General features: G+C 41.4%; 1 protein-coding gene across 1 annotated transcript in view; it reads right to left on the bottom strand.

The window, feature by feature from the left end:
• The window catches only part of COL15A1 (collagen type XV alpha 1 chain), a 378,174-nt gene extending 352,420 nt beyond the window's left edge, over positions 1-25,754 (bottom strand). The window contains exons 1-2 of the mRNA XM_075586146.1: positions 25,570-25,754; positions 25,353-25,435 (exon numbers count right to left, since the gene is read on the bottom strand). Coding sequence (XP_075442261.1) covers positions 25,353-25,435; positions 25,570-25,580 — 94 coding nt within the window. The 5' untranslated portion in view covers positions 25,581-25,754. The remainder of the gene's footprint in view (positions 1-25,352; positions 25,436-25,569) is intronic.
• Positions 25,755-26,196: the final 442 nt, after the last annotated feature.

Genomic DNA, 26,196 nt, shown 5'->3' with positions numbered 1-26,196 from the left:
CATGTGATACAGCAAATAAAAATACCCCTTGTTAGTACACTCACACATCTCAGACAAGTTTGCAACCTGGCTTTTCCTCATTTTCTCTTAGTATACAATGCTTCCACTTCAGCAATGGATCCTCGGTAATGACATGCAAATGAGCATCCACAGTATATATCACTTCTTTAACCCAGGCTCTACTAAAAAATCTATGTAATACAGAAGTCATAAGCTTATAGGGTCCAGGTTGAAATGGACAAGAAGCAAAAAGTGATACACTGAGTGCTCATTTGCATGTCCTTACCCAGAAATCCTGACTGCAGGGGAAGCATTGTATGCTTGTATATTATGTATATCACTTTTATTTGCTGTACCCTGTATGGTGGAAGGTTTTTTGTCACTTTTTTTTACTCAACATCATTGATTTTACATGTGATGTAATGCAAATTCTTCTAAACGAAAGTAATTATAACTTATTTTTATTGGCTAATTCTTATATTCTTGTGCTCTATTAACTCATCGGTACAAACTGCATTGAGGCTGTTCTTATAAAGCTATCTGAACAGTTTACATTATCAAGTTATATCTATCTGTGATCATTATAGTGCTGTTGTCACCTACAATTTTCAGAGTGAAGTTTGAAACAGAACTTCTGTTTCCACTCTCTGAGCTGGAGTTCCACACTGCATAGTTTCACTTGTCAAATATTTTGACCATCCCTCCCACTCTTGCACTGAAATACCCTTTAGAAGTGACATTTTTTTTTTTTGCAAAAGGCGGTAATGGACCTTTAGGGCAACATGAAGTTGAAATCCTGCAGTGACCGAGGGAGATAACAACATATTCCTATTATTCATACAGATGCAGCAGCCGTTATCCGAACATTTCACGATTTGTATTCCTGCGCATACCCAGGTCGTGCTGCATGATTTCTTCAAACTTCCCCGCGTTAAGACGCGTGTTTACTTCTGTTTATACTAGTGCCGGCGCTGGCACATTGCTTGATTGGGATAGGTGTGACTAGTGTGATTTGGCGGCATTCACGGCAGCGTTCACGGAAGAATAACGAGTGAATGCCGAGTGGAATTCAGCAGAGTTCACGAAAACGGCTGCGTGAAATGTTCGGGTAACGGCCGCTGCATCTATAGACATAATATTAACCATTTTTCGAGTATAGTAAGTCACAAGTTTTAAAAGGTGCATACAAGCAGATTCATCAAGCGCAAGTACCACATAGCACGCGTAAACGCCCATTGACTTGAATGGGTTAATGCCGGATCAGGTGCGCTAACCTGTGCCAGTGCTTGCTGACCCTGCCCCAGAAAATTCTACTGGTTGAGAAGTGCTCATAGATGTTTGAATGAAGGTGAGATGCCCAGTGTCAGGTATCTCTTTATGTCATAGATCGGGGGGGTGCAAACTAGGGCGACACAAGAATTTCTGGGAGGGCGCGGCAGTTATAGAGGTCCCGCGCTCTTAAATTAAATTTAAATTAAATGTCGGGGGACTTTAAAGGGGGACTGCACGAGGCTCTATAACACACTTACCGTCGAGCAACGCGTCCTCATGGTAACCCGGCATCAAATGGCACCGCGGAGTCACATGACCTCACGCGTCATTTGACGTTGGGGCTGAGCAGGGGGTGGGGCACGAGCCGCAGAAGAGAGCAGGCAGGGGTGCGCACGGGGAAAAGTTTGTCCACCCTTGTCATAGATAAATTAAAGTGCAATATGCTACATGATCTTATTAAAACAAACATCTGTATTGCATTCATATGAAGAGAATTCAGGAGCAATTCTTGAGTTGCAGCTACTGTTTCAGGTATTGGAGATTTTATAATGTACTTTGTATCAATAGTAGTTTGATGTATACAGTCACTTTGTTTATGGCAGAATATTGCAATAACAGCGTAGAAGCTGTGATTCCTCTCTCATATTGTTACTTTTATGTTTGTGTCACTGACCATTGTATTAATGTTGAGTTCCTTTATTTACCTAGTCTTGTAGTTTTGTAAAGCACAGAGTTCCATTTCAGCACCTTATCTGTCATCTAATGCCAGGTAAATAAAGAGACGGTAATCTTTGTATAGATCTTATTCAATTATAGCAAAGTTAGTAACAGGCAAGTAAATGGGACTGGATGACTATCAAATGGTTAACTAGGTGTTAGTTGGCAAAAAAATGCACCATTGTATAAAAATAGAGGATATTAGTTGTCATAGATTTATTTTTCAAGGGGACAGGAGAATGCATTTAAAACAATGCTGCTCTCAACCTTGGCACACTCACACATTACAAGGACTTGATTGCCAAAAAACACGTGTCATGGGAGTATATTTTAGAAGCTAACAGTATTCTGTATTTCCTTGTGGGTATCATCAAGCACGCCCTTCTAATGTACTGGATGTTACACATGACTTCTGTGTCTAACTGTGCCCCTGAAACGTGGCCATCCCTCCCATTAATACATATGAAACCGGATGAAGTTTGCATCTCTAGTTGCAGTACTGGCTTTTCACAGTAAAAAATAAAATAATCCATCATTCATTTATAGTCGTAAACTATTTTTTTATTTCTGAAAACCCAGTCACTTTTTCCTAACTGCTTTCATATGTTTCAGAACGCTAAGGTTTCAAATATTGTTTGGCAAGCTTAAGTCTTTTTTTTTAAAGTGTTTAGACAAAGGAATGATTTATATTTTTCTTTGCCAATTTTAATAAAATATTTTTTATTCAGAGCTCTTTACTGTATATTATAGGCAAAAGCTGGTAAATTCCGGGCATTATTGAAATCCTTGCACTCTGATTGGTTAAAATTCCAGGCATTATCCAATCAGTAATGGCCTGGAATTTTTGGCACCTTGCCAAGTTTTTCAGCCAATCAGCTTTCAGTTCTCATTCATAAAGAGTCAGATTAGCTCTTAGACAGGGGAGGTGATTGGACAGGAGGCAGCAGCAAGGCACTGACTCCTCCCTCATCCTGGCTGCAGAGAGCTCTGTACAGGAGAGTGCGGGGAAAGGTTTGTGTGTGTCTTCTGTATGTTTTGTGGGTGTAAAGGGGGCCAGCAGAGTGTTTTATTGTTGTGTGTGTATTTTGTGGGTGTTGAGGGGGCAACAGGGTCTGTTTTGTTGGTATGTGTCTGCTGTGTGTGTGTTTTGTGGGTGTAGTGGGGGGGGGGGTCCTGCAGTGTGTCTTCAGTGTGTGTTTTTTGGGTGGAGGAGGGGTGCAGAATGTTTTGCTGGTATGTGTGTGTGTCTGCAGTGTGTGGGTTTATAGTGGAGCTGCAGTGGGTGTAGGGAGGAGGCTGCTGGTGTGTTTGTGTGGATGTAGAGGGGACAGAGTGTTTTATTGGTTTGTGTGTGTGTGGTGTGTGTTTTGTGGGTGGAGGAGGGGTGAAGAGTTTTTTGTGTGTATGTGTGTTTGTGTGTCTGCAGTGTGTGTGTTTACAGGGGGCTGCAGTGGGTGTAGAGGGGGCTGCTGGTGTGTGTTTTGTGGATGTAGAGGGGACAGAGTGTTTTATTGGTTTGTGTGTGTGTGGTGTGTGTTTTGTGGGTGGAGGAGGGGTGAAGAGTTTTTTGTGTGTATGTGTGTTTGTGTGTCTGCAGTGTGTGTGTTTACAGGGGGCTGCAGTGGGTGTAGAGGGGGCTGCTGGTGTGTGTTTTGTGGATGTAGAGGGGACAGAGTGTTTTATTGGTTTGTGTGTGTCTGGTGTGTGTTTTGTGGATGGAGAAGGGGTGCAGAGGGTTTTGTGTGTGTGTGTGTGTGTGTGTGTGTGTGTGTGTGTGTGTGTGTGTCTGCAGTGTGTGGGTTTACAGGGGGCTACAGTGGGTGTAGAGGGGGGCTGCTGGTGTGTGTTTTGTGGATGTAGAGGGGTCAGCAGTCTGTTTTGTTGGTGTGTCTGCAGTGTGTTTTGTGGGTGTAGAGGGGGGCTGCAGTGTGTGTGTGTGTGTGTGTCTGTGTGTGTGGGGGGGGGGGTGGGTGTAGATGGCGGAGGAGGGCTGCAGAGTGTGTTTTGGTGTGTGTGTGTGTAGAGGGGGGCTTCTGTGTGTGTGTTTTTTTTGTGAGTGTAGAGGGTGGACTAGGGTTGCAGTGTGTTTTGTGGGGGGGGGGGGGGCTGTAAAGTGTTTGTGTATATAGAGGAGGGTGTTGCAGAGTGTGTTTGCGTGTATAGAGGGAAGGCTGCAGTGTGTGTGTGTGTGTGTGTGTGTGTGTGTGTGTGTGTGTGTGTGTGTGTGTGTGTGTGTGTGTGTGTGTGTGTGTGTGTGTGTGTGTGTGTGTGTGTGTGTAGAGTATAGAGGGGGCTGTGTCTATGTACAATTTTCCTTTTAATAAACTTGCAGTAAAAGCATAAGAATGTAGACAATCATGCTGATAAAAATCAATATGACTACAAAAATGTATCTTTTTTATGAAAAATTAAAAATAAGCCTACATTTAGCCTATAACAGTAATAATCCCCTCAGAACAGGGCATTTCTGGCCAATAATGCCCTGGCTGGGTTAAAGTCCCTCGGTTTCGCCTCGGGCCTTCAACTCTTCCAGCCAGGGCATTATTGGCCAGTTATGCCCTGTTCTTCTTTGATTATTACTTAAATATTGAAATTAAAAGTTAACAGGGTGGAATCAGCAGTTTCATGAGGTGCATTTTTTTTTAAATGTATCTTTGAATCAAGAAGTATAATTATTTGGAACACTGCTTGTTTTCTGCATACTGCATACTGTACACTGTACACTGTATACTGCATACATGGACATTGACCTGAACTGACCTAGCCATGGAGGCCTGCCATTGCATACACGTACAACTGTTCCCATTGGATCCCTGTTTCCCTAAGGAACAATGATTCCATGAGTGCCTTGTCCTACACTAGGGAAATATTTCAATAATGGAAAAAATGGCTATCCCAAGTAATACAATCCCCCCTTGTTCATTTAGCTGATCTGTGTCTGAAGCACTGGCATAGGTTATGAGAGCAGATAAATAGGGTGCATTCTTCCTACTCTTGCTGACATTTCTCATGGCTGAAAATGCTGCATATCCTATTTCATTCTTCACACATTTTTTAGCATAAATTGTCATTAGCTCATTAAATGACAGATTAACTCCTTACCTACAGGCTTCTCTTGAAGTGAAAAGGAATTAGGAGAGTGGTGATACTGTTTAATGGACACCACAATCAGATCTCTTCTAAATGCAGCTAAAGAATAAGTCCATTGTATGTATAGACCTAGGGATTTGCTTTCAACATTTATGTATTAATGAAGGAAGGAAGGTTAATAAAATGAAATAGCACAACATTTTGTTTGCAGTAGCATGTACATTTGCTTACATAATTGAGCACTACACAATACATTTTAAAATGTTTAAATAAAACAAACTAATTTTAAGTCACTAGGGGTTCTGTTTTCATAGCATATCCTATCTAACATTTATGTTTTTGATTGGGAGCTGGGGGTTTCACAGGTATTTGTGCACTGATCAGGCCTGCCAGAGTTGCCCTGCTTACATATAATAAGTAGCATTGTTATTTGGGGTGGATAGGGCTAGCAAGTCTATTGATAGGGCAAAATATGCAGTATATTGCATGCACCTGGTCCTTGGAACAAATATGGGTTCCCTGAGATGACATTGCTGGTCATTTAGACGTTAATAACAATCAGTCTTTGCCAGCAGCTATTTATCTTCTGAAAGCTACAGCCACATATTGAAGCATACCCATAACATGGGCTTCCCCATGCATGATGAAACCACAGCAGCACTGCTTTATGGTCCCATGTGGATTAACACTGGCACATATAGTATGTCCGGTGTATCACTGTAAATGTGTAATAGAGAACTGCTAAGTACATACACAGGGGAAGTGCTACAGTACACTATTCAACGTGATTGCAACAAGCACATGTTTGGCTCATCCAAACAAGAACTACAGTAGAGTCTGAGTGTATTTTTGGAAATAAGATTAGCATTTTGGACTATTGGTTTTAGGAAAGCATTAATACATTTATGTACATGCAAAGTACTAATATATTTATTCCCATGATTACCAGTTTCAACAGTTGATCAAATTCTTGTTGCTTCTGCTTTTAAACTATGTTAGAGTGTTATTTCCCAGTGAAGCATATTTATTATTCCGAGCGATGCCAATTCTACAAATGTTCCAAACAAATCATAACTCCCATTTAGCCGTTGTGATAGACGTTTGGATGAAACATCAAGGAGGTTTCTATCCTTACGACTTACATCACTGTGAAACTATCAAGGAGTTTCCAGGTTTCAGAGAAATATTGTTGAAAAAAAAACATTTTCAGGGAATGCACTTAAAATAGATACCACTGAAATATCCTAAAAATCGTTTATGATTTAGCAGTGTGTATTATGTGATATTTCAGTTTGTGAATTGTGCAGTTATTGCAAGCGTTTGTGCAAATAGTTTGAACACAGCTGTTTAAAAGGGATACACCCCAAACCTTTTTTCCTCAGGTACTCTTCTTCTTTTTATGTATAGCCATGCATAATAATGGTATATTGCTTTCCTCTCTGTTGGCAGTAAGTCCTGGTAAGAACAGGTATGCCAGCAGTAGTTATGAAGGTTTTCCCTCATCCAATGGTGATGTGCCCTATGTATGAAGGGGAGTGACTGTATGCTCTGAGTCCCTGGATAGTGACATCAGGGATGCGCCTGCCTCCTGAAGTATATAATGCACAACACAGTTAGTTATAGTGTGTTTTAACAGTGTGTTCTAGCAGCAGTGGAAAGCTGTTAGGAAGTTGTATTGTCCTGCATAAGGGATTGTAGGAACACTTTGTGACCCTAGTGACGTAACTAGCGGTCCAGGTTGACCAATCAGCCTGTCTAAGCCACTCTGTGTCCAGGGACCTGGCACAGAGAGGATCTCCCTAGGAGAAGAGGGAATCCCACTCCAATTCAGGAGGGCGTACCTGGCAAAGGGACAGAACGGAGAGATGTGCGGCTAGAGCCGGCAGCTGCATGGGGCAGTCTGCTACATCACCGTCTACAATAAAGATGACCTTGTTAACGATACCCCCACTGTGTGAGTGTGAAGTTGCTTAGCAGTGGATGGCACCAACCAGAAGGAGTTCCTCACCAGGACCATCTCCCTGCGGAAGCATAGACCCTGATGAGGTGGAGGCGCTGCACATGATGTAAGTTGAACTCGCACCCACTACCTCAGCTACCTGTTCTGTTGAAGATCCCCTACTAACATCAAGCGGGAGACTCAGGAGTTCTGTTGCCTACAGGTGCACCACCAAACACACATGTAATGGGAGTTGGTTATTAAAGTACCCGGGCCAATGTGAGATTGGGGGGGGGGGGGAAACCGTTACATATGTTATTGGTTTTTTAGTATTTCAAAGAATATTGAAGTTCTGAACACTTAAAACAAGTACTGTAAAACAGTGCCATGTTGCCACGTTGTTGATGTTGCTTATTGGTTGAGTAAAGTCAGCAGCCATTATAAAGACATTACTTTATACAATATGGACTTCTAACACTGGACTTCACACCATTACGCTCTTTTGAAACCAGGGGTGTAACTACCGTACCACTAAACCCTGCAATGTGGGGGGACCCGAGAGTGTGGGGGGCCTGGCTGGTAGTTAAGGTAGGTACTTCTGTGTCCGGCTACTGGGGCCTCTGTTTGCTTTGGGGCCCTTACACTAATCCCCTTTCCCCTGCTGGTGTACCTGGTTGGCACTGGAATTTGGGCCCACCTGAAACTCGGCCCAACTTCCGCATCTGTCCACATGGCCCAAGCTTCCCACTGAAGCCTCTCCCCCCAAAAGGTAAAATTGTTGAGAGTGGGGGGGGGGGGGGGACAAAGTGGGATTGAGGAGGGGGGATTGAATGTGAGAGAGGTGGGAGAGAAAGAGAGAGGGAGTAAGAGAGAGTCAGAGTGAATGAGAGTGGGGGAGAGACGGAGGGAGAGTGTGAGTCAGCGAGAGAAAGAGGAGAATTGGGAGGGGGGACAGGGAGTGGGGGGAGAGGATGAGAGGGGGGAGTATGAGAAGGAGAGAAATACTGTAGAGGGGGAAGAGAGAGCAAGGCGGTATATGAGAGGGGGTGGGGAGTGTAAAAAGAAGAGAGGAGAGATCTCATAAAGCCACCAACTTGGGGGCGATCCCAGTGAATTTATTTTGTTTTTTTTATATGGGTGCCCTTTAAAAGAAATTGCAGGGGGGCCACACATTGTAGACACTCCACTGTTTGAAACATTCCCTCCAGCTGTTACTAAATGGTCCGGCTTATTGGGAGCATCATAAATGACATCAAAAGAAGTGATACTTTAACCAAAGAGAGACGCAGGACACTGAACATGGCAGCAAAGAGAGAAAAACATTTCAAGTCTGTTACAGGTATGTGGTAGGATTCAGCATGATCATTTTTTTGACGTTTAGTTATATTAAACATGCAAAATTATCACCTTACATGAAACCGTTTCCACTAAAGTTTTTCTTATTTGGGGTGCAGCATGCTTTTAAAATGGCAGCTAAGACGTTACATTATTAAATATTTTCAATGTACTGCAAATCTACAATTTGATGCTAACTTGGAGCATGTGGTAGGAAAGCCATATGGTCCTTATCTCCTGTATATTTCTAACTCAGATTTTAGTATTCAAGAATGTGGACTTCCTTTTAAATAAAAAAAAATGAACTCATTAGCGCTCAAGGTCCACTTTCAAAAAGTCAATAAACTGATTACTCCCACTCATCCAGTGAATACAATCGGATCAGCCACATGGTTAATGGCACTGGCGTGTAAGCTCCCCACAGCTGGTTCAGGCAACAACAAACAATGTAATGAAGCAGAACAATTTACTTTGCAAAACGGTCGTCACAGAGGTACTTTAGTTTACACAAATGTTAATAAAAAAATCTTCAAGCTTTATTTCGAGTATTTAAAAATCCACAGATGGATCCGACAAATGAGCAGAGACAGCTTAACACGTCACCATAGAGTCCTTCTAACTAACAAAGATTATATTACATACCTTTTACATAAACAGGCTAATAAGCACTATCCCTATGGATACATAAATACTGAGAAAGCTTGAGAAAGCTAAGAAATGTCACTGTGATTATAGCACACCAACATTGAGAGGATCTGGTAATGAAATCCATATGTTCTAAAGATAAAGTAGAGTGCCACAGAAGTGCAGTCATTTATTAAAAGGGACATTTGAGAAATTATCCTGTAATCTTGGTGAAACATTAAAACACGGAATTTCAAGAAATGTAGAGGTCATTTACCATTAGGTTTGGGCTCACATGTGCAGATATGTCTACTTCCAAGAACGAAAAACAGTCATATTTGTGGGTTCTAGAATAAAAAGTAGCAGTGTTCTGATTTTTATTATTGAAACTCCCCTTGGGTCTTTTAGACCAGGGGTGCGCAAACTGGAGGGGCGCAGCAGTTGCAGGGGTCCCGCACTCTTCACCAAAGCATTTCAATTACCTTCTCTCCTACGGCTTTGGGCGACGCGTCATCATAGCAATGCGGTGTCAAAAGACACCACAGGGTCATGTGACATGCCGTCACATGACCCCACTGTGTCATTTTAATGCTGGATACCAGCTATGGGGGGGCGAGAGCACTGGTGCAGAGCAGGCAGTGGGGCGCAGGGCCAAAACTTTGTGCACCCCTGTTGTAGACCACTCAATCTAAAAATCAGTGAGATGGATTCCAAAAATCAGTGAGACTCAAAGAAAATCAGTGGGAGTTGACAAGTCTGCGGGTGTTAAAAGTTGGAGGCAATTGTGATACGTTTATTGGAAGGTGGTTTTGCTTTGCTTATTGCTGTAGCTGAAACCATTGAAAGTGCCAGAGAAGGTGGAGGTGTCTAAGATCTGACTGGAGAAAGCAGGTTCAGTAGGACAAGGATTTATACAGATAGTGAAGAATACAACACCAGTATGTTGAAGAAAAATAAATCCAAGTGAAAGACTTCACCAAATTACGTGGCTAATGCCCATACATAATACTCTAGCACCCAATCTACTAATAGATGCTCTGACCATTAAAAGGATGAATACAACATTACCAAACTCGAGCATTCTACAAATACAACATCTGTAAAAACAGTTTACATATTTATGAACAAACAGCCTGTTAATATCTCAGCAATTTGACAATTATTTCTCAGAAGTGTACATTTCTCCTGCATTGAATTAATAATTATTTTTCTGCTCACGTGGCATAACTTTATTACAGAAACAGATATTAGGGAGGGTAGACTGCATCTTGATCTTGGCCTGCGTGACCCCCCGAGATTTGATGGGCCATTTTGATTTCCACCCATGGAGCAAAAATATCGGTAACTGCAGTGATGTGTATCTCATTCACTGGGGGGTTTCCCGGCCTGAAAATAGAGCCGTTCAGCTCCAGTGGAGCTCTGGTTCCCATCCAATAAATACAAGTTTAAAAAGAAATGGCCAGAAAGGACAGCTGCTTTAAATACTTTTTTTAAAAGGTGTTTGAGATTGTAAGCTCCTAGAAAAGAGATCTTTACATATGCTGTATCAGTACAGTATGTGATTATTTGCTGTTATAATTGAAAATGTAAGTCAGTTTCCAAGTGCACTGTGCTGCACAATGTTTGTGATATATATATATATATATATATATATATAAAATCAAAAATGAATAGACCGTTCTGTGGTTAAGTAAATGCTTTTATTTGTGCGAGCTTTCGAGATACACTGATCTATTCTTCCGGCAATGTTTCAATGGATAAAGCAAGAAAAGGTTTTACTTAAAAACAGTGCATACTGGAATGTATCTGTGACTGAAGCCTATCCCCCCCCCCTGTATGAGATTTATGACTTAAGGTGTTAAATAGTCCCTGAATGTTAGTTATGTAAGAGTATTTGTGTGTATGTGTGTGTGTATGTATGTGTGTAAATATAAATTTATAAAGTGCCCAAAGTGTATAGAGCGCTTTACAAAAGGTGTGTGTGGGAGTGTATACCAATGGTGTGGGTAGGTGTAGAAATGTAAGTGGGTGTTGCATTACTATTAATGTGTGTAGATACTATGTGGTCCCTATTGGTATATAGGAATAGACTTACATTGTACATATGTATGTGTAGGAGACAGCTGTGTGTGCATTCATATAGCGCAGTATGTATAGACATGGCCTTTAGCACTCATGGGAAGAGAGTTCTCTTGTTTCAGAGTAGTATTCATGCAACCATCTCTCTTTCAGTGTTCTAAGATTACCTTTGAATATGCCACCTTCAGATCGTTCATCTTATGGCCAGAGTCAGAGAAATGTTAGCCGACAGGACTGTCTCTTGTTCCGCGTGTGATGCTGTGCCGATGCATATTCATTCTCTTGTTTAGCCCCTGTCCGTCTCACCTATGTACTAGCAGCCCCATGGGCATTTCATGCACATAATGAGGTACACGACATTGCTGGAGGAACAGGTGAACCTGATGATTTTGTACTCCAGATTCCTGTGTGGTATTTGTATTGTGCCCAATGTGTGGAGCATTGTGCAAGTTTTGCATCTTGCGTCCAGGCATGGTCTTGTCCCGCATTCAGTTGTACTGTTGAAAACTTTACTCCTCACCATAATTTTCTTGAGATTATGAAGTTTCTGTATGATAATAAGGGTGTTTCAGGAAAGAACTGTTGAAGTCTTGTATGTTTCTGGAGAATGGGTTGTAGTTCCCTGGCGATCTTGCGGAGGGCTTCTAGGTGTGGGTTATGTGTGACCACCAAAGGTACCCGGTCGCTTGTCTCTTTCAGTCTGTATTCAAGGAGCACTTCTTGGTATTCTGATGGCATTGTTGATTTGCTGGTCTACAATTCTGTGGTTATATCCACGGTTTCTGAAATTCGATCTCAATGCTGTAATCTGCTGGCCTCTGTGTCGGAGCATATCCGGTTGTATCATATGGCTTGACTGTAGATGGTTACATGCTTAGTGTGCGTGGGTGGAAGCTGTTGTCCCTCAAATAGCTTGCTCTGCCTGTAGGTTTGCGGTATACAAAAGTCTGTAGTTGGTTGTTCTTTATAGTAATGGTGGTGTCTAGGAAATATACTTTGTCCGGGGAATGGGTGAGTTTGAGGTTGATGGTCAGATGGAGTGTATTGAAGTTCTCATGGAACTGTATGAGGTCCTGTTCACCAGAGTTCCAAATCAGGAAAATGTTATCGATGTACCGAAGGCATGTAAGGGGTTTCAATTGACAAGTGGAAAGAAAGTCACTTTCCAGTTTTGCGCAGAACAGATTGGCATACTGTGGTGCCATCTGGTGCCCATAACAGTCCCGGTTGTCAGGAGGTATGTGTCATTTCCAAATGTGAAGTAGTTATGGGTCAGAATAAATTCAATGCATTTAGTCACTGTCTCTGTGAGTGGCTCCTGCAGTCCCAGAAAGTATCTGCAGGCTGAAATCCCATCTTTGTGGGGGATGTTTGTGTAAAGTGATTCTACATCCATGGTTGCTAGTAGTGTACCTGTTGGGAGGGGGCCCAATGGCATTAAGTTTGTTTAGCAGATCGGTGGAGTCCTGGCTATAGCTGGGTGTGTTCCTGACAAGTGGTTTTAGAAGGCATTCCACCCAGCCAGAAATATTCTCAGTCAGTGTGCCACATCCAGAGATAATAGGGTGCCCAGGGTTACCCTCTTTGTGAATTTTAGGGAGCATGTAGAATGTGCTAGGTTTTGGGTTAGCTGGGATCAGGTCCAGAATTTGTTCTCTTGTGTGGATCGGGAGTGTTTTAATGTAAATGTTTTAATGTTTTAAGTAAAACCCTTTCTTGTTTTATCCATTGTAACACCGCTGGAAGAAGAGATCAGTGTATCTCAAAAGCTCGTACAAACAGTATTTCGCTAGCCACAGAATGGTATCATCTATTCATTTTTTATTATTAAGCTCGGCTAACACAGAACAGATACCTCTACATCAGTGGTGCGCAAACTGGGGCGCGCGCCCCCCTGGGGGGGTGCAAGATTGTTTAAGGGGGGCGCAGGCTGCCGTCGGCAATTTTGCCAGAAGCAGAGAGAAAAGCAGTCGGTAGCTGCACTAGGTGGTGCTGTGCTACACAGCTCCGGCAGTTCCTCCTTGATGCATGCAGCGTGATGAGAGTGTGACATGGGAAGGGGGGGGTGAGTGTGTGAGTATGTGAATGGGACATGGGGGGGAGTGTGAGTGTGACATGGGGAGGGGGTGATAGTGTGAGTGTGGCATGGGAGGGGTGGTGACAGTGTGACATGGGGAGGGGGGTGAGAGTGAGTGTGACAGTGTGACATGGAGAAGAGGGGTGAGAGAAATTTCATGGCTGAAAAGGGGGGCTCGAACTAAAACATTTGCATACACACACACACACACACACACACACACACACACACACACACACACACACACACACACACACACACACACACACACACACACACACACACAAGCAATAACAGTGTAATTCATTTATGACAGCAATAAGTTCTCAGAGTTGTACATATAATAGAACTTTCAGGCACAATGACACAATGGGGGTTATTTATTAAAGTGTGATAGTTCCTAATCCTAATGCATCATCATTGCACCGAAACTATCATTGAAATCCCAGATTGGCACTATCACAGTTTATTGAATAGCCACCACTGACTCATTGCCTAAACGTAACTACCTGTTACAGTACCTGTGAAAGATAACTGTCAGATTATAAAGCAAGGAAGGCATGTGGAGCTGTCTATCTCTTCTATATGTTCAAACTCACGTATGTTGGGCAAAAATTGAGACATTTTATTGCAGAACTTTCTTTAAAAAATTAGTTTCTTGGACAAATTATGAAAAGTATTATGAACTGAACTGCGCAACATGCGCACATCTCCACCGCTAGACATTTACGTTCCCCATTATACAGATCCTGACCAATATCAGTGTACACACTTTCTAACAGACTCTAAACATATATATATATATAATGTCACAAGAACAGGCACACTTATGGCCTTATGGCAGGAGTGGCCAACACCAGTCCTCAAGGGCAACAAACAGGCCAGGTTTGAAGGATATCCCTGCTTAAGCAAAAGTGGCTCAATCAGTGGTTCAGTCATTGAAGCAGGGGTATCCTTAAAACCTGTCCTGTGCGTGGCCCTCGAGGACTGTAGTTGGCTACTCCTGCCTTATGGGATTCCCTGAATGTCAAACCCTTTTTGCTGATCTCAGGTGTAGCTCTCAGATTGGAGTGGAAGAGTAGGATTTCCTGTTCCCTGCCAGGGCCATGTGGTCACCGGTGCAATGATGATCATCGTATGTCAGAATGTCTGTGACGCGCTGCTGTCATGCACATTACCGCATCAACACGTTCATTGTGAAACAATGCATGGCAGATCCCTCCAGCACTGACGAAGTTGAATACATTTAGTGGGTTTTCAATATGTTAAACTCAGCTCAGTTTGCTAATTATTTAATGACATACTGTACAACAAGCCCAAGTGCAGGTTAGCAATGTAGCCGTCAATTGGTTTTTATACATAATACAGTTGAAAAGTTCATTCACAGCATCTGCTCACAATTTTAGTTTCAGTCCAATAAAATGTAGCACAGATTAAAAAAAATAAAGAAAGTACACACCACTCATCCATGGATTCAGGTAAGACTCTGAACCTTTTTTTACCTTAAAAAAAAATCCACCATCCTTCTAGACCTTTGCCTGATTAGCTTTGCTAGTAAGTCTAATGCAGTCAGTTTTATGTTTGAAAACCATAATGGAAGCTACTAAGACAAAGTATTTTTTATGCTATGGCTTCTTGGACAGTGTAATAACAAAGAAGGAATGGTTTCTTGTTAACTTTAGTTGCCAGGAGAATCAGTCACATACTGCACGCTTTGGAAACATTCTCTAATGCCACATTTCGTTATATATATATATCAAAAAATAAATAGATGATACCGTTCTGTGGCTAACGAAATGCTTTTATTTGTGCGAGCTTTCGAGATACACTGATCTCTTCTTCCGGCGATGTTACAATGAATGAAGCAAGGATAACTTAAAAACAGTGTCTCTTGGAATGTTATCTGTGCTTCTCCTTCCCCCGGTGTGGATGTGTTTTATGGCTAGAGGTGTCAAAGGGTAACTGAAAGCAAGTGAAGAAAGAGTGTGTATGTGTATCAGTGTGAATAAAAATGAACGGAGAGCCCACAGTATAAACAGTGCTCTACACAAGGTGTGTGTGGAGTGAGAGGGATATAAATGGTGTGGGTGGGTGTGGAAATGTGAGAGTTTGTAGCACAACTAAAAGTGTGTGTGGATACTATGTGGTCCCTATTGGTGTATATGGATGGAAAAATAAGGAGTATTAGTATGTGTGAGAGACAGCTGTGTGTGCATACATATAGCACAGTATGTACAGACATGGCCTTTGGCGCTCATGGGAAGAGAGTTCGCTAGTGTCAGTAATGACTCATAAAATTTCGATCTCTGTTTAGGCCACTGCTAAGTGTCCCGAACAGTTGCATAATTTGAATACAAATTTATGCAACTGTTCGGGACACTTAGCAGTGGCCTAAACAGAGATCGAAATTTTATGAGTCATTACTGACACTAGCGAACTCTCTTCCCATGAGCGCCAAAGGCCATGTCTGTACATACTGTGCTATATGTATGCACACACAGCTGTCTCTCACACATACTAATACTCCTTATTTTTCCATCCATATACACCAATAGGGACCACATAGTATCCACACACACTTTTAGTTGTGCTACAAACTCTCACATTTCCACACCCACCCACACCATTTATATCCCTCTCACTCCACACACACCTTGTGTAGAGCACTGTTTATACTGTGGGCTCTCCGTTCATTTTTATTCACACTGATACACATACACACTCTTTCTTCACTTGCTTTCAGTTACCCTTTGACACCTCTAGCCATAAAACACATCCACACCGGGGGAAGGAGAAGCACAGATAACATTCCAAGAGACACTGTTTTTAAGTATACCTTTTGCTTCATTCATTGTCCCATCGCCGGAAGAAGAGATCAGTGTATCTCGAAAGCTCGCACAAATAAAAGCATTTCGTTAGCCACAGAACGGTATCATCTATTTATTTTTTGATTATTGAAGCTCGGCTAACACGGTACTGATACCTCTACATGTATATATATATATATATATATGCAAATACAACTGTATGCTCATCTGCATGTCTTAGGCAGGTCTGCAACCCCGCCTTTCCCCATTATCACCCAGCATACAGCACTTCCACTGCAGCAAGGGATTCTGGGAAATGACATGCAAATGAGCACACAGTGTCACTTTTTGCCTCTAAAACCATTAATATCCCTTGCTGCAGTGGAAGTGCTGGGTGATAATGGGGAAAGGCAGGGTTGCAGACCTGCCTAAGACATGCAGATGAGCATACAGCTATATTTGCATATTTGCTTTCCTGTGGAGGGTTTTTGTCACTTTTTTTACTCACCAGAACTTAACTCAGTATTATGGTATATATATATATATATATATATATAAATTATTTCAACCTTTAGCACCACTGTCTAGTATTATTTATATTATATATTGACAGTATTGTGGACACCAGTAATTTATTGTGCTGAGGCGGTATTCTTTTGTGTATCTTTATATATTCTTTTGCTTTCTTTGTATAGCAATTCTAAATACCAGCTCCACTTTTGTTATATACCTTTCCTTTCCCTGTCATACCAGAGCTAGTATGAATTTTAGCGCCCAAGATGAGCAAAGAATTGCAAGCGCAAAAGCAGCTTTTTCATTTTCACGCACAGATTTAGCTGGTAATAGCACTGACATTCCTGCTTCAGGGTCCACAGATACAGATGCATTAAATACGTTCAAATACTTATAACAGAGGAGGTTGCGTAGCTGGTGGAATCGCATGGCACTTGACAATTACCTCTTCCATAAAATAATCCCAAGAGGTTTGAGGATTAAACTTTACCCTGCTTTTGAATTTACTGACAATTCTTTAAAAGAACTCTGGGAAGCATCTCTTACTAGATGCTCTTTGGAGCTGATAGCAATCCTAATTGAACATGACAAACTTATGTTGGTAGAATTGACTGATAAGATTGAGATTGCTAAAAAAAGAACTTAGCAATGTGATTTCTACATCTATTGATCAGGTGGAAAGTGAGTTGGAAAAATATGAAGAAGGTCTGATTGACTACAAGAAAAGGAAATTTGATAGGGATATTATAGATTTTGAGAACAAACTTGTGTATAGATGGAACAGAGGCAAGGGTACTAAAAAGGCACGTCATCAGGTCCGCGATATCTCTCTGTCTTCTGATGCTGTTACTACTGACATAGATTCATCTGACACTGATGCACAACGTGCTACAAAATCTACAGCTAATCCCCTCGGTTCCTCGTCAACCTCTTTTTTAGGCAGGGGGTCGCACCCGAGAAGAGGAAGAGGAAGACGAGGCGGGGAAGGAAGGCAACTCAGAGACAGAGAGACATACGGCTACAAGCCTCAGTATCAGAACCGACGGGCCTGGTAGACGATGAACTTAATATAATCAACCTTTCTGAAATCATTCTCTCTGATGCTCAAACCAGAGTATTGAAGAAGGGCTTATCCTTTCCCCTACCAGTTATATGGACAAATTTGAGGTCATCAAAAATCTAAATCTTTTCTATCGCAAGTTGTTACTTTTCAAACATTTCTCCAAATCCCAAGACCCTGCTACAGACCCTTCAATTTCTGCGATGTGGGACAAAGAAGAACTACAAACATTGGACAACATGATTGCGCTTTTAGAAGAACAAGAAATCGTTAATACATCTATTATGGACATTATGCTGCGGACGAAACCTACATCAACATTTTGCTCGCCCATCCAGAGTTGTTCGTCAGTTGAAGTGTTCGCCACGGCAGTAACGGAGGAGATCCTAAAACTACTCTTAATACATAAAACTACGAACTTTGGTAAGGGAGAGTGGTTAGCTATTAAAGAGCTACAACAGATCCCCTCTGTGGTAATCAAACAATCTGACAAGGGGGGAAATGTTGTTATATGGCCGCAGCTCATGTATGAACGTGAAGCGTACAGACAGTTACACGATGCTTCATGTTATTCTGAGCTTGCCTGTGATCCCACTGTACGGTTCAGGTCTGGCTTAGATCGCATACTGCGCAATGCTCTAGATAATAACACCATTACTAAGCGCAATTATGATGGCTTGATCCCCAAATTCCCTGTAGTTCCAACTTTTTACCTGTTGCCTAAAGTCCACAAAAATGCCTCTCGCCCACCAGGCCGCCCTATTGTTTCAGGCATAGGGGGGTTGTGTGAACCTGCTTGCCGCTTCATTGATTCTTTTCTGTGCCTCGCTGTCGTTAATTTACCCTCCTATTTGAGAGGCACGATGGAGGTGCTGTCCAGGGTCGACTGCATCACGGTCGATGAGGATACTATCCTCGCGACCTATGATGTGGAGTCCCTGTACACCAGTATCCCCCATCGTGAGGGTCTCTTAGCATCAAAATTTTATTTATCAATGCAGAATATTTCTGTTGATTTACTTGATTTTATAATAGATTTACTTCAATTTATCCTTACTCATAACTATTTCATTTTCAAAAATAAATATTATTTACAAATCAGAGGCACAGCTATGGGAGCGGCTTGCGTACCCTCCTATGCGAACTTATTTTTGGGCTGGTGGGAGAGGGAGGTAGTTTTCTCGGACCAATATCGCCAATTCAGTGACTTGGGTTTATTGTGGCTGAGATACATCGATGACATCCTGGTGGTCTAGCATGGCACCAGTGATGCATTTGCAGATTTCATCGATGCTCTCAACCACAATGAACTCAATATCAAACTCACTTACCTTTGCAGTCCTACATCCGTAGATTTTCTGGATGTTAAGATTAGCATTAATCAGACAGGCATGATTGAGACTGATATTTACCGCAAGACGACTGCGACAAATTCTGTTCTCCATGCCTCAAGTTCCCATCCTCAACATCAAATTTCAGGGATTCCACGCAGTGAATTCCTTAGACTTAAGAGAAATTGTTCATCTCAAGCCAATTTTGAACTTAGAGCTGCAGAATTAAAAACAAGGTTTTCTAAACGTGGTTATACCAAAACGCAGATTCATAAAGGTTACACGAATTGCCTTAAAGTGGCTCGTGAGAGTCTATTACAACCAAAACCCAAGTATAAAGGTAGGAAACAAATCAGATTTGTTAGTACTTTTAACCAACAGTGGTCTGACCTGAGGGGCATTCTACAGAAACATTGGGGGATCTTGATGACGGACACAGAACTTAGGAATGTACTTGGCGATCATGTAAGTCTTGCCAGTGACAGATCTCCGAATCTGCGAGATAAGTTAATCCGCAGCCATTATGCCCCTCAGGCCAACCCCACTTTTTTATCTCAACAACGCAAGCCAGGTTTTTTCAAATGCGGGTCATGTTCTGCAAAAACTTCAACATTTGTTAACACTACTAAGTCACGAACGTATAAAATACTCTCCTTCCTCAATTGCTAGAGTAAGGGAGTAGTTTACCATCTCTCCTGCCCCTGTGGCCTTGCCTATGTGGGCATGACCACTAGGGAACTCCGTTTCCGTGTACTTGAACACACTCGCAATATAAAAAATGCAAAACGAGACTTAGACTCCTGCAAGAAAATCACGTCGGTTGCCCGTCATTTTTTGCGTTGCCATGGGTCCAACTGTGCGGTCCTAACTGCGTTTGCCTTTGACAGGGTCTCTCTCGGTGCCCGTGGTGGTGACCTTGAGAAGGCTTTGTTGAGGAGGGAGTGCAGGTGGATCGTGCAGTTGGGTACCATGATGCCACGGGAGTTAAATGATTACCTGGGCTTTGCCATGTTTTTATAACAATACTTCCTTGTCATCGTTTGTTTTCCTTTTACCTGGTTTTGTGATGCTCTAAAATTTGGCTCTCCCCCCCTTTTTTCTTTTTCTCTTATGTCCATGCTGTGGATTAGCACCTTTACCTGGGATTCCCCACCTCGCAATCTGATTACCTGCGCATCTGTAATATCATTTTTTCTGATCTTATTTCGGGATATTTCATCTTATGTTTTGTGCTATCTTGGTGCCTTCGAGACATTATTTTTCCCTTTTTTTGATGTGGGATATAATCAAGATTCAACGATGATTTAAGTACAGTGAATATGGACCATCTCATGGACTAATACTCTATCCTGGGATATCCCAGCTCATGTTTTGAGCTACTTGATGTCTTCCAAATTTTGTTCCTTATGATGTCATCCTATCCTGGGATATCCCGTCCTATGTTTTGGGCTATTTGCTGCCTTTGAGACATCGCTCCTCCTCATGTGTGAGCCAAGCAAGACTCAATGACAAAGTAAATCATGTGCATATGGACCAGCTCACGGAATTTTTCTTGTGTTTATTACATCATGGACATTTCACCTAGGGATATTTTCTCTATGCCTTTGGCCTCTTGGTATCTATAAGACAAATGTTTTTCTATATGCGCGAATTTCATTAATGATTTATGATAATGCGATGTAAATGACTCATGCCCGCTATATCAGGGAGTAATCTCAAGACTGCATTTTCTAATCAAGACTCTATAATGGAAATTACACATTTTTTTTTATTTTTATAATTATGTCTTATTAAGATCTCTAGGTAAATATAATTAAGTGTGTTTTTAAGCACATATATTTTTGGCATACTGTGCTATTTTCATTCTTTTGCTTTAATATCTTAGAACACATAACCAGCATATGGTTAATGAAGCAAATATATGTTAATATTGTGTATTGTTATACAGTTTTGCTATGATAATTTCTCTGTAATATTACTTAATCTGGTTAGCTGATAACGATTATTCTTGCCTGTATTTGGAGCCCTCACAAACATTCTTTGTCAATATAATAATATACTAATCCTTAGTGTACACTATAATCAGGGGTTTTCAACAGACCTTGTTTGCTCAGCATACACATAAATCTTTTCTGTGGTTACAATTCATTCATGTGCCTTACCTGTCCATGATTTCTTCCCAGTCAATGACTGCTTTTTTTTGTTTATATGATCCCCTTGACAACCCCACGCTATGATTCACATTGCGTGATGACGTCATTGACGTCATCACTCGATCCACCAACAGATCCTACGATGCATGCTATAATGCAGTGTTTGACTTTGGAGAACCAGTAGGGCTATTTATTTGTAATCAGTGCAGCTCCTACTGTTTCCTTTCATCTGGGCTAGTGCCCGTTTGATAATATACCCTTACAATCGCTATGGTAACTTTACATCATGACGCGCTTTGCGCGATGACGTCATATGTGTCACATTTTGATTCTGCCACGGATGGACCTATTGTGTATCACATGACTCCTCCAGACCAATGAGGTCAATAGTTATGTCATTACAGCAAGCAGGACGCTGTGCTCTAAGGAGAGCACTCCCATTTATCACAGCTGCTCCATATTAAATACCTTTTCGGCGCGAATTCCCTCAATAAATTTTACCTATAAATTCTAGCTCATTTCTCCCCTCACCACTCCCCGAAGAAGACCGTTTTAAAGTTGAAACGCGTTGGAGTGGGAGTCTGTGGAGGGGGACCCCTACCTTTCTTTCTTGATCAAGAGGCTATGGTTATTTCTTGCCCGTGACACCCATGATTTAATAGTGGTGATGTATATACAATATTGATATTTGTGCCATTCATGCTTCAAATCATTGCAGTCATTTACCTGTATTATCAAGTGATTCTTTGTTTGGACATGCACTAGTCTGTAGTGTGTGTATAGGCTACACTTGTTTGCTCAATTCAGAGCTTCCTGTGTCTTTTGATTTGGGTGTTGGAATTGGTTCAACTGTTATACCCTTGCCTCTAGGAATACAATATATGGTAGATGAGAGTCCCCTCCTCTTTTAATCTTTATCCCTTGTTTTTAACTCACCTTAATAAAATCTCTGTTCACACTTTTTTGGTATGCCCGTGTGCTTTTTGTAAGGTTGCTTTCTTTGTTGTTACAAAAAAAATAATATATATATATATATATATATCTCTATCTATCTCTCTATCTACCTCTCTATCTATCTATCTCTCTCTCTCTCTCTCTATCTATCTCTCTCTATCTATCTATCTATCTATCTATCTATCTATCTATCTATCTATCTATCTATCTATCTCTATCTATCTCTATATCTATCTCTATCTATCTATCTCCCACCTCTATCTAGTAACTGACCCTGTAGTCATCAAAGCGTGATCCACTGTATCGCGCCCGAGTCGGCGATATCTGTCATTAAAGTCAATGGCAGATATTGTTGATTCCACATGATCCAGTAGACCATTTGATGACTCTGGGGCTGTGTGTCATATGTAAGAAGCCCTCACTTATACGAAGCAAATTATATGATCTCAGTGCATACAGATGCAGCGACCGTTATTCGAACAAATCACGGCGCCGATTTCGTGTGCTCTGCTGTATTCCACGTGGCATTAACGCGGCTAATTGGCCCGGGCACCCGCGCTTATCGCGGTTGTTCTGTTTGAAATTCATGAATTCTGTTTCTTTGGGTGCAAGGAAATGAATGGATTGTAATGTGTACAGTACTGTGCTACTGCGCTACTGTGTCAAATTTGGGTGTTTAAAAACCAGAACACTGGTAATGCCATTTTCTGTACTCACCGCACTCGCGTCTTAAGGCGGTACGGTTGGAAGAAACCACGCGTCATGACATCGGTATTCCGATGTACACAACGCGTGAAGTGTTCGAATAACGGCCGCTGCAGCTGTAGGTCCAACTGTGTTTGAAAGCATATAATAATCACAGGGCAGGGTCATCTTCTATCTATTTGCCCCACAAACCAGATCTAATAAAAATAATGATTTCTATAAATTGCCTTTGCTTTCATTTTATTCCTCATCCTCGCTACATACTTCCTAGTGAAATCCTCCATAGCTTACAATTTTGGAGAAATATTGATTTAAAGACAAATCTTGTGGGCCTCCTTAAAAATGGCCACTGCAAACATTCTCCTTACTATTCTAAATGTTTAAATTGTAAGGTCGTTAAACCAGACACTGAAAGGGGCTTATGTACTAAGGGAATTTTTAAACGAAAGCTGTGCTAATTGCATCATTCCCGTGTTGAGCCTTTTTCCCCCGGTTCTTCGCCTGCTTGTTTTTGGAGGAATGTCAATAGGAGGAGTTACGTGATGCACAGATTATAATAAAATGTATTACGTTCTGTGCCTCTGTGTGTCACTTTTCCTTTCAATCTAAGCTAAATCTGCCAGGTCTGACGGGACCACTGTCTTGCTTAAAATTCTGCGCAGGGCAATGCAATTTGGGAGCAAAATTGGTAGACTGCCTTAAAACAAGTTTCTCTGTGTGTTGATGCATAGGCCTCGATGTGCTAAATCCTACATTACAATTAGGAAACGTGTCACATGGAAAAAATTTGCAAAGCGAAATACAGTTTATGCAGAGCTGGCTATTTTTGTTTCTTGGCAGTGAACCCAGAGCCGTTACATGCTCCGTGCAGCCAGTAATGTATTTTATTCTTACAGTACCATCTCAGGTCTTTTTAAGGAGGTTATACAGTACAGTGAAACAATGTTTGTAGAAGCATTTAACGCTTGAAGAGAATATACATCTCACCGCTAAACCATTAACATTCACCATATTTAGTTTGCTTGGCAATTCAATACTTTTGCATTATATCCCAACACATTTCTATTGGGAAAAGACCATAACCAGGTCTGCCATGCTGATTTTGTGCCCTGCTCATCTTGAGAGTGCCGGGGGTGTCACAGGACCAGGAACAATTACATGATGCGATCCGGCCCCGGATGCCGGGAGAGAAAGTGAAGCAGACTCCACTTGTGTTTTTCGATCATGCTGAACTCTCTTGAATCGTTCATCCCAAACTGCCCCAAGAAAGCGTGCAAGTGCTTATGACATACCTGGTACATCATTAGGGCACGGTAAAGGTTAATTACATGTCCGTCTTTCTCACTGCTGTGGATTCCCCAATGGGGGTTGGAGGGGTTAGAGAAAAGCATGAGGTGCAGATAGAGAGGGGGGGGGGGGGTAGGTCAGCATCTGTAATCATTCAAGGGCTTTACTAAAGGTTGCTTTGGTTCTGCCCTTTGCATGGAGAATATACTCGATATATTGCAGCATGTTCATTTTTACTCAGTCCAGAACATCAGATGCCAGCTTCAAGCAAATTAGATGAAAACAATGCGGAAAATAGCTTATGTTTTTTTTTCTTCTAATTTAATAGCAATATGAATATATAAAGTTAACCCTATAGGTGTCAGAGGGGCTTTCAGGACATTGCAAGCCTGTCTAGCACTCATTGTGTTACCAGAGAAACTACAGATTGCCTAAAGTTGCTACACTAGGTAGCTGCTACATCAGTTTGCTGCTCTGAAATAACATGAATCCATAAATCAGAATTAAAATATTGCCTTGAAAGTCAAGCAAAGGAGGAAATATAACTCTTTGAGGGCCAGATGGATCTACTACTCCTTTGCATTGCATGCCACCCTGGCACTCAAAGCGTTCAACTGTAAAAACGACATGAACAATGTCAATTTTGCATTTGCACCCTCTGCTGCTAAACCATCCTCATATGGAGAAAACTGCAAACCTGGAGTAAAACTCAAAGGAAAACATTCCCTTCCTCATTAATTTATTTGCTTTAACATTTGTTTTTGATGATGCATGCACTTCTAAGAATGACACTTGGTAAAGCCCTGAAAAGTTGCCTATCATTGTATTATAGAGAGCAGTACAATCAGAATTCTGCACAGAGAGCTTAGGTACAGGGAAGTTAACATGACTTTGCTAATATCACAACGGTTTTCAAATACAGATTCTCCCACATGAAATAAGGCATTGTTATCACTAGACCACGCCTCCACAGAGTATTAAATGGTTAAATTAACTCAAGGTATTGCATTACCAAACTAGTTTGAATCTGCGGTTGTAGGTTCACGGCACTAGAGGTTTACAGCATCAACTAGATTTGTTTTACAAATACTCGCTCCTTTCCTAAGTTTTTATAGCATAATCAGAATAAATAATATTATACAGTTCTTTCTAAAATACAGACCAAAAGCATTTTCCCAATAAAAAATTATCAGACACAGGATCAATTACTGGGTTAAGCCACTGGTGTGAATAGTTCCATTTGCATTAACAAGCAAGAACCTCAAAGGACCCTTAAATGCAATCATGATTCACAACAATATCTTTGCTTTCCTCCAGAAACAATGGGATTAGCATCTCACATTCAGGCACAGTCACCTGTATCCTCCAGAGATTCATCACTGATAAAGTCATTTACAGTATCCTCTTACCTTCCAAGAGCTGAGCATCCAGAATGAATGGAAATATCCACCCCAGGAGAAGAGGCATCAACCTCAAGGGCCATTGGAATTGCCTGAAGCACATTTTGGCAAAAAAAAAAAAAAAAATAGAATGAAAATGGGATCAGAAATAAATACTGTAGAAACCTGCAGCAATAACTCTGATATTCAGGAAACAAAGAGAAGTCATAACTTGTAATATTCTCACCTTGAGGCCATCTCTAATGGAAATGAAAGAAGGATATAATCACAGATCAAACATGAAAATAAAACAATCGTATGAATACGCAAAATAAAAAAAAGTTACTTATAAAGTTTGCTCCCTTTCCCTCTGCTTTTCAGAGCAGAGTGAAACAAAGGCAGCTTCTGAGTCCCTCCAGCAGTGACTCACTCCAATCAGGACTCCAACACTGAAATCTGACTCCCTTTAGATTTTCCTCTTAGACCACCGCCTTAAGTTACATATCCTACTCCCCATCTTATTAGCAGAGATCAGCGTTTTCTCCCACCTTCTTCCCAGACGTTCATAACCCCACTCTTAACGCCAAACTATGATATTCACTAATACACACATTACACCCCCTCCCTCACTACAGTATGCCCTTCTTCTTTCACTCAGTCACCCAACACAACATGACCTCAAACATCCCTCAGTCTTGTATACATAGCAGGCATTATGCATTTGCTACATGGAATGCAGCACTGTACCACATGCTTTCCGTATAGTTACTTTGGACGCTGTGTAATATAAGCAATCTTCAGGTAATGTAAATACATGTTCACAGCTAGTGCAATGTAAGTGGAAAAAAAATACAGAAAAGCCTTTGAAGAGCTG

This window comes from Ascaphus truei, chromosome 2 (assembly GCF_040206685.1).
Source record: "Ascaphus truei isolate aAscTru1 chromosome 2, aAscTru1.hap1, whole genome shotgun sequence".
Classification (NCBI taxonomy): domain Eukaryota; kingdom Metazoa; phylum Chordata; class Amphibia; order Anura; family Ascaphidae; genus Ascaphus; species Ascaphus truei.
Note: the sequence above shows the minus strand (reverse complement) of the source record. Positions and strands in the feature narration are given on the sequence as shown.